This window comes from Python bivittatus, unplaced genomic scaffold (assembly GCF_059951505.1).
Source record: "Python bivittatus isolate LINGU-HERP-01145 unplaced genomic scaffold, Pbiv_v1 ctg000020_np1212, whole genome shotgun sequence".
Taxonomy (NCBI): Eukaryota; Metazoa; Chordata; class Lepidosauria; order Squamata; family Pythonidae; genus Python; species Python bivittatus.
This window is the reverse complement of record NW_028277030.1, coordinates 26,302,612-26,312,463: the sequence shown is the minus strand read 5'-3', so window position 1 is coordinate 26,312,463 and position 9,852 is coordinate 26,302,612. Positions and strand designations below refer to the sequence as shown.

General features: G+C 39.8%; 1 protein-coding gene across 1 annotated transcript; it reads left to right on the top strand.

Moving 5' to 3' along the window:
- Window positions 1–6,688: 6,688 nt before the first annotated feature.
- KCNF1 (potassium voltage-gated channel modifier subfamily F member 1) lies at window positions 6,689–8,566 on the top strand. The gene has a single exon (XM_007423593.3). It carries the CDS (start codon window positions 6,689–6,691, stop codon window positions 8,150–8,152), a length of 1,464 nt encoding a protein of 487 aa, XP_007423655.1. The 3' UTR covers window positions 8,153–8,566.
- The last annotated feature ends 1,286 nt before the right edge of the window (window positions 8,567–9,852 follow it).

The following is a 9,852-nucleotide window of genomic DNA, read 5'->3' as shown; positions in this document are numbered from 1 at the left end:
TGGAACAAAAATCTGCCCTTGACAACAAAATGTTGAGGTGTGTGTATGTGCAGCTCTTAGCTCAGAAAGTGAACAATAAAGGTTGTAAACTGTCAGGTTCAGCCCAAAGAACTCCACGAGACAATGCAAATACAGTTCTTTTGTGTTTATTAGCTTCCACCTCAAGACAGAATCTCACCAGACTGAACCCAAGTTCCCAAGCCAGCCAGCCACAACACCATGAATTCCTTAGGGAGGTGCCAGCCTCATCTTCTTGAACTTCCCACGCTTCTGTTGGGGGCTAAGAACACACTTATCTCCCTGAGCCTGGCCTTCATAAGTCCATTCCATCACATAAACCTACCTTTGTTTCTAAGTGTTCTGAGTCTCTCGATCAAACAACAATAAGCATAGAGGTATCAAAAAGATCCTTTTTATCCTCGGTTTGACCTCTTCTGTTTTCCCCAGCCCTCTCCCATCTAATCCCTTTTATACAATGGCAAAACTGGTGAAAATAAGTTAGCACCTGTGTCATTCAATCAGAGGTTCATCGAGGAGGTGGGTTCATTTGAGCCATGATATCAGAGAGGGAGCATGAAAGCAATAAATTCCCAGAGAGGCAGCTTACCTAGAAACCTGTGAAAATAATACTCAACATAAAGAAGGAATAAGAAGCAAAGAAAAGCAAAATGGAGGTCTGGATATCTCTCTCAAATCATCTTCTCTGTTATGAATTCTGAACATATTCTAAAATCCAAGATCCTATTAGAGCAAGCAGTGTGCAACTAGTATAGGACTAATTTTATTTGGATTGTTTCCCTTTCCCCCTTTTTATAGTCGGAGATTTAGCTTCTTTGTTTAAAAGGGGATTTTGCATTAAAATCTTATCATGGATAAGACGGCATGATTTAAACAACCACCCCTTGTTTCCTCATGAAGTTCACAAAGCTTAAGTTCTATATTTCTTAAGCATCTAACAATCTAAAGCTTCATCCTTTCTAATTTTCCTGTGTTGCAGTGAAGGAACAAATTGACTGGCCCATCACGGTTAAATTTACCCCCCACCCCTGGACGATATGTGTTTCATATTAACCCTATTTAAAACTCAGGAAAATATGAAAGCCCAGTGGGTTGCCTCTTCTCCCACTGCATATGGACCGGTGTTTTTTCTACCTTCAGCTGTTGTGTTCTTCCCCAAATTATCTATAGTTTTTAGGTAAAGGGCGTGTTTCTGTAGTTTGACTGTTTAATTAATTAATTAATTTTAATTAATGAATGGGGCTATTTATTTTTTAACTGTGTGCAGCTTTTCCTTTTATTGTGAGTCACCCGGAGTCACCCAGTGGGGGAGATGGGTGGCATACAAATTAAACAAACAAATAAATAAATAAATAAATGAAAATATTCTGAAAATATTCCAAGCCTTTCCTACAGCAGAAAAGTTTTATTTTTGCAGAATTTTCTGGGCAACATTTAGCAGGATCTCTGGGCTTTTCCTTTTATTGGAATATGTGTTTTTACCTAGAAGGTTCCTAGTTCTAGCAATCAAATGGCACTGCAGTTATTTCCTCTTTTCCTCCTTAATAGATTTCTTCAGAGGAAATCATAATGTTAATTAATGACTATTAATTAATTTATTGTACTTGATGATGATGATGATGATGATGATGATGATGATGATGGAACAGAGGGTTGAAAAAAGCAGAATGACTTCAAACTCTTCTTTTAAAACACCGTGCCTAAATCAGGCAGATTGAGCCAGAAAAGCCTCACCTAGAAATACCCAAGGTTTAAACCAGCATCTGCACATTTCTGAGAAGAGATATAGAGAGACTTCTCCAAAGACAGTTATGCTTTCTGAGATGCAAACCCTGGAAGGGTGGGGAATCAGACTGGGATTTTTAAAACTGCTTTGATTCAAAAACATAACCTTTAACAGCTGTTTTTACATGTCATAAAGACGCTTTGGAAGATGCCATGCCAAGCCAAACAGAACAGTGACATCTTTCCAGCAAGATGGCCAGGGCAGTTATCATCAAGTCCCAAGCCCAGGCTGAGGGTCTTATTCCTCAGCTGCTTTCTTTCAGCCACTTTGAACTCACAGCCGCTGCTTTTGCTTGAAAAGAATGTAAACAGGATCACAAGCTATTTCCTCACTAATAATTCATAGCTTCATCTAGCCACTAGTGGGGAAGAATGACCCCTGCTTTCATTACTGCTATATTGGCACAGTAATAGTTGGGTGGCACCTTGAGATTCTATAAATTGCCAGTGAGGAAATGGCCCAAGCACTCCATTTTATTTGGCATGATCTCCTTCTTTCAGTCTACAACAGAGGCCTTCAGTCGATTTTGGCTGGTGGACAGACTTGAAATTTTGAGAGGATGTTGTGGGCCTTCTCACAAAATGATTGCTTTGGGAAGTGTGACCTGTCCCAAACTGATGGCCAACTCATGAGGATGCTCTCTTGGCTGACTCTCCTGTCTTCCTTGTCCTGCTTGTAGCCCCAGCTTACCTTTGCCTTTGCTTCCAAACAAAACACCAGCAGGATTGCTCCTCATTTTTATTTTTTCAAGAATATTTATAGGGGGCCCAGATATAGTATGATAAATAACGTTTGTTACTGGAAGGTGACTGCTTTGTTTTCAGTTTCTGGTTTACTTTAAAAAAAAACAATGAATATTTAATTTTGAGTTAGATAGTATAGGAACCTTTGCAGGTGCTATAGTTACTATTTTAGGACCCCCAATCTATTGGATGGACCACTTGCTATTTTTGTTTAAGAACTGGGAAAACAGTGGAACCTACTTTTAAAACCTGATATCAAACTGTGAGGTATCAGTCATTCTGCATTTGGACATTAGTGTGAGTAAAAAAAAAACATAACATTGTGTGTAATTTGTGAGGTCTCTAGAACACTTCATCTCACTTCCCCCTGGGGTACATGATAAACCAAGAGAAAAATGAAGAGGGAGAAGTGACTGTATTGAAGGCATGGTGCATGTATTTAGTCATGGGCCACACTGAATATGGTAGAAACTGAGACTAAATTCAAAGGGATAAATAGCTCTTTGACCAGTTCAGGAGTGTCTGCAGGCTGTGGTACAAAAAGACAAGATGATGGCTATCTTGGTATGGTATGTTCAAAGCTCTGCCTATTTTCATGCGTGACACAGAGTCTCAACCACACCGACACGGCCACCAAGTTTGACTTTTTTGACCATACCCTGCCCTGGACTAGTTACTCTTTTTCTCTTGGCTACTGTGAGGATGAAGTAGGAGGACTCAGGTTATGCTCACCTGTTGGAAAGACAGTATATAAATGAGTAAGATAATGAGAAGGAAAAACACGTATCAAAAATAAGTCAATTCTTTCATATTGGAAAAGAAGAAAACAATAGCAGATTCATAATTTCAAATTCTCTTGATATATCTCCCTCTCTAGTTATACCCATTATAGCTTTGTGAATAAATGCTTTTTTCCCCTCCAGATGAAATTATATGACTAAGACAACAAGAATATTTTAAGAAGTGTAAACCACATGTTTTCATGCTTTTTTGCTTGATTTAGGCAGTTATTTATAGGTTCATGGTTCAATTAATTATTTTGTTCAGAACAGCCCACGAGTGACAGTAATTATCTAGTGTTTTTTTCTCCTTTTGCAGTTTGTGAATCCTAATCTTGCCTGTGTGGAGAAAAGTGTGGGTACGTGGGTATGGTGTTACTTGCTTTTATTTGTTTTTGTTTCGATACCTTGCTGTGGTAAGGACTTAGGAGATTTTGTAGAGAAAACTGGAGGGTGAAAATACAAACGCATACGTGAGAAGAGGAAAACAAGTGTGTGTGCGCGTGCGCATGCGCATGCAGGTGGTGGTGTGTGGATGGGAGGAAAAACAGTTATTTAAATCAGGACTTGGCTAGTGCCTTGTGAAGCGTCTAAGTCAGTGTTTTTCAACCTTAGCAACTTTAAGCTGTGTGGACTTCAACTTCCAGAATTCCTCAGCCAGCATGGCTGGCTGGGGAATTCTGGGAGTTGAAGTCCACATAGCTTAAAGTTGCCAAGTTTGAGAAAGACTGGTCTAAGTTATGCAACTGTCCATCTCTGTTACCAGCCATGAGCAGGTAAAATTAGGCCTCCAGGGAAACTAAACAGGCCTAGTGTGGAACAATCTGCCAAGATAATACAGATTGCATTTCTGGATCCCTTCCCCTTTCTGATGGTGTCCTTTTCTTGTTTCCTCCTGAGTTTGAGGCATAGCTGTCTTGGTGAAGCATCCCTATAAGAGAAAAGCAAGCCCTCAATGCCCAAACATACCATTTTGGAATAAACTCAGTCTTCACTAGCTGAAGGATTTTGCAAGGGTAGACAATCTCTAGCTCCAGGCCAAACTGCGGTCCCTCTTGATGACACTCAGAGACTCTTCTGACCCTAAGAGTTGAAAACTAACTGCAGTTTCCTGCATTTTCAGGCAGGAAACCTAACAGCTACATCAGAAACGTGCACAGAGGCTTATCACACTCAAAGCTGAACAACCCCTAAAATTATCCCTCCCCAAAGCGCAGCTTCATCCACATTATTATGATGGTCCTACTCTGTATCACCTTCAACTTCTACTCTGTAATAAGAGGAATTCATAATCAAACTGCTTTATCCAGTACAACTCTTTTGAGGAACGTGTGAAGGACAACTTCATGCTGTGTTCCACACAATATTTCAAAGGAAAACAGTTCTGTAACCATATGCAAACATTTGTGAGGTCTTCCTTCCTGATGCTGCTGTCTAGGCCTGATGTCATAATGGGAGTTATAAGTTGGGGTCTCACATTCTGCTAAGCCTTGGTTTGTTTTAATCTGTTGAAAATGGCATAATGCAATAGTTCATATAAAATGCTTAGACATGAACTACTGTTAACAAACCACGATATCTGGATTTAAATACCATTACAATTTAATGAACCCTTAATTTTTGCATTTCCTCAATCAGTAATACCATTGTTGAGATTTTGTTTTAAATGCACAAACGTTATCACTAATTATTCCTTACTGCGCTAGAGTTCAGTCTGTGCCTATGCACACATAATTTACATTCAGGTTTATCGGGGATAAATACAGATAGTCCAGGGTGGGTTGTGTTGCTCTTTGGATTGGCTACCAAAAAACAAATCTTCTGGTTTAGCAAAAATCAGAAGGAGTCTGGAAACACCTTTTCTGACTAACACATTTTATTACAAAGCATAAGCTTTCATGAATTGTACGGGAGCTCACCTCATCAGATATATGGAAGTTTAGCAAAACAGATTTATTAAAACCAGAAAAGGAACTATTCAAACACCCTGCAAGTGATTACCATTCATTTGCGGTATCTTGTGCAAACTCACTTGGAGAGCAGAATACATTAAAACCGTGTTATAGGTGGCAAGGGCAGCCTTCTGCAGCGGAATGATGGTTGGTGGGTTTTGAACAACCCATCTCCATTCTACAGTGATTCCAGGAGAAGCCAAGAGCTTCATCTTGGGATCTGTCAATTCCAGCTGCACAAGTCACACAAGGAAAGACAGGTGAAATTACCCATTTAATTAAGTTATTACAAACTAGTTAATTAAGGCAGTAAAATCAGCATAAGGGAATCAGATCATTTCTGTTACGCTGGATGAGCAAGCTGAAGTTAGGGTTGTGACTGTGCTCAAACGGTAGAAGGTTGTTTTGCTCACTCCAAGACAAAGGCAAATGCTCTGTTCCCATCCTCAAAGATACAGATAGTCATTGTGCAGGGACTGGCACTGGGGAAGGCATATTGATCCCTCCATTATGTCACATTGAATAAGCGGCAATGTTTTCCTTTTCAACAGCCCCTTCTTCTCCAGCTTCAATTTCTTCCGGCCCTGGAGACACTTGCCAGTCATTTAAGACCTTTCAATCAGTCCGGATATTGGTCATATCCGACTATTTTTCCTCAGATATTGAAAGAACAGATCATGAAGAAGAAAACTGCACTGTCTATGCTTTCCCTCCCAGTACTAGACATGCTCTTGCTTTGTTCCACCAGAAGAGGGTAGAATTTGGAAAGCAATTGACGTCAGCCTGGAATTCCTATTGTGCTTAAAAACAGCAAAGGGAAAACAAGCACAACTTTCTCCTTGGCACCTTGTTAGCACTTGCCTGAAGCAGATGGTGAAAAACACCCAAAGACCTTCATTGCAAAAGGAACACAAAAGATCTTCCCTTGGAGGCTGGGAAGCCAAGAGATTGCATAAACTGCTGGTGGAACTTACTGTTGTTTTCCTCTCCCTCTGCTAGAGCTATCCTGTGTGAGTACTTTTTGTTCTCCAGGAATACAGCATTTTCTGTAGAGAAGATCTCTCTCTGATGAAGAATCCATGCCACTTTGGAAAAAAAGAGAGCAAGTTCCCAGCACTGGGTGAGTTTCCTTAAGCATTTCTTTCTCTGCATTGAAATCTGTCAGAACAATTCAAAGAGCCGTGCTCTCGCTCAGAAGCAGCCGGATGATTTTTCTCTTTACTGGAGCTTGTTGCATACTTCACACAGCTTCGCAACCTGCAGATAGGTTTGTGTCCCCATTCCTAACCCTGCTGAAAGTCATTGGAATTCAGATTGGCTAAGACACAGCAAGTGTTGGCTTCTTGCAAAATTACTTCAGATTTGTCCAAGGGAAAAAGCTATTGCAAATACAGCTGCAGGAAATAAAAAATGACAGAGGATGTTAGTTTTCAAGAGCTGGACAGCGACAGGTCAGAAAACAGTGAAGAGATGGAGATTATTGTCAACGTTGGTGGAGTAAGGCAGGTGCTATATGGGGACCACCTAAGCCAGTATCCCAACACAAGGCTAGCAGAACTTGTGAACTGTTTATCAGGAGGCTATGATATGATTTTCTCGCTTTGTGATGACTACGATCCTGGGAAAAGAGAATTTTACTTTGACAGAGATCCAGATGCTTTTAAATGCATCATTGATGTTTATGATTTTGGGGAAGTTCACATGAAGAAAGGCATCTGTCCCATTTGTTTCAAAAATGAAATGGAATTTTGGAAAGTGGATCTGAAATTCCTGGATGATTGTTGCAAAACTCACCTCAGTGAAAAAAAGGAAGAACTTGAAGAGATTGCCCGTCGGGTCCAGTTGATCTTGGATGACTTGGGAATGGACACCTCAGAAAACCGCTGGACAAAGTGCCAAAAATGCATCTGGAAATTCCTGGAAAAACCTGAATCATCCTACCCAGCTCGGGTTATAGCAGTCACATCTTTTCTACTCATTCTGACCTCATCTGTAGTGATGTGTGTGGGGACTATCCCAGAACTGCAAGTGATGGACTCTGAAGGAAAATCTGTGGAGCACCCAGTTCTGGATAAGATTGAAACAGCTTGCATTGTCTGGTTTACTCTTGAGTATGTCCTTAGACTCATCTCTTCTCCTAATAAGTTGCACTTTGCTCTTTCTTTCATGAACATCATTGACATTTTTGCAATCCTTCCTTTCTACATCAGCCTCATACTGACCCATTTGGGCACCAAATTGATGGAATTAACCAATGTGCAGCAAGCTGTACAAGCACTTCGGATCATGAGAGTTGCCAGAATTTTCAAACTGGCACGCCACTCGTCAGGTCTACAGACATTGACCTATGCACTTAAGAGAAGTTTTAAGGAACTGGGGCTTCTCCTGATGTATCTAGCTGTTGGGATCTTTGTGTTTTCTGCCCTCGGTTACACAGTAGAGCAAAGTCATTCTGAAACGTTGTTTAAGAGCATCCCTCAGTCCTTTTGGTGGGCAATCATAACCATGACCACTGTGGGTTATGGAGACATCTACCCAAAGACAATGCTGGGGAAACTCAATGCTGCTATCAGTTTTCTTTGTGGGGTCATTGCCATTGCCTTGCCCATCCACCCCATCATTAATAACTTTGTCCGATACTATAACAAGCAGAGAGTTTTAGAAACAGCTGCCAAGCATGAGTTGGAACTGATGGAACTCAATGCAGGTGACCAGAAAGGCAGCAGTCCCCAAGATGAGCCAGCACATCATCTGGGGAATGGAAATGAACTTTCCCGATGGAGCAGCCACCGGAAATTCTCCTATAGTGACACTTTCATTCACCTCCTGTCAGAGGATAACTACTATCGAACCAGGCTTCAGAGTTGTAAGTAGTCTGTCTCCATTCAGAAGAAGTCTGGAATAAGAGAAAAATAATAGAAAGGACTCCTTTGAGATCAGACTCTTTTTCGCAGGCTTAAAACTCACATACGTCTCAGCGTCTCCATCTTCTTTTGGTAAGTCATGGATTAGAGAAACCGAAGAGTTCGGAGAATGTATGGCCAGGTGTGCTGATGTTAGACTGTCACTTCAGAGGCCAAAAAGATAAAATAAAAATAAAGATCTGTGATTCTCTTGGCCAGTTAATGTAACATGATTGGTTATGCAATCTTATAAAATCACAAAAGAGGTTCTGCATAATAATAAAAGTAAAAATACATGTGTACAGAGTTGGTCAAACATCTCTATGGCTGGAGAGTGTTGCTTGACAGCACATTAAATCATTTCATCATTTCTGAAACATCACTATGTATAGCACAATGCAATTTAAGATTTTTACAAGTGAAATCCAGCTGAATATATGGTATTCTGGGAAATGTGTTTTTAAAAAACTATAAGATTTGGTGATACAAAACTTTCTCTTTTTAACAAAGAAAAACAATTGCTCCGGAAGGAATGAATATTCAGCCAGTATATTAATGATAGAAATAGAATGCCAAGTAAGAGGATCTTCATTAGATATGTTTTTCTTGTGTTTTTCTTCAGTCCCTTGTAGGAAAGTGCCATATTGTAAAACTCTACAACAGCTTTTCACCCTTTTATAAGTAACGCTGACATTCATTTGCTTTCAGTCTTGCAAAAAAAGGAGAAATAAAAATGATCAAAACAAAACTCGTCACAGCCGCATGTATTCTATTTATAGGGGTAAGATATTTGTGTGGTTTAGCAATACAGCACTTGATTTCTTAACAAGAGGACAAGTATCGCATGCAGCATGCGTCCTGAAGGACAAGCATAGCTTTGGGGAATTTATGAAGTGATATATATGGACCTACCAAATATAGTCAAGCAAAACATAGTATAAAACTAGTGGGATTGTAAATAGCCAGAGCCATTTAATTTTGGACGGGGTTGCTTCAGTGTGCTTAGAAATTCATAGTACAGTTATTCAATCCAAAAGTTATTGATATTTCTCATTTTAAGAGTGGTGGAAGAGAACTGAGTATCTGAATTTCTGAAAATAAGTAGATCAAAGAGGGTACCATCAATAGGTGGATTTAAGCCAGTTCACCCCACTGTAAAACTCGTATCATCTGCTAAGCCGAATGGCTACAGCTGCAATGAGATTTATTCGAACTGGAGTTTGATTTTGAAAACCCATATTTGACTCACCAGCACCATTCACTTTTACAAGTCATGTGATAAGAATGCCTTGGATCATTTTCTTGTGTGATGACAGTAGACTATTTGTTTTCCAAGAAGATGGATCATATTGCCCAACGCTGGATAGGTAAGGCAAATGGAAAATGATCACAAGGTCTTTTAATTGTGTAACATTTTATTTGCCAGATGTAATAAGGGGAATGCAATTGTCCTTTGCTGTTGCAACTACTGTCTTCTGCTTGGTTCTGATCCATCAAATTGGAGGGTAATTTTTAAAATTAACCTTCATGCTTCTACTTTCTTCTATTACTTAGAAGATCTCATTAGTATGGCATGTTACTTGTGGGGCAAATAGAAAAAGTTCTGAGGCAATATTTAAACCCCTCATTTTTTTTCACTTGTTTTTATTGATTGCCTTAAGAACCAATACA

Excerpts from the sequence above, each read along its gene's own strand:
- KCNF1 (XM_007423593.3), top strand. The coding sequence starts at position 6,689 with ATGACAGAGGATGTTAGTTTTCAAGAGCTGGACAGCGACAGGTCAGAA.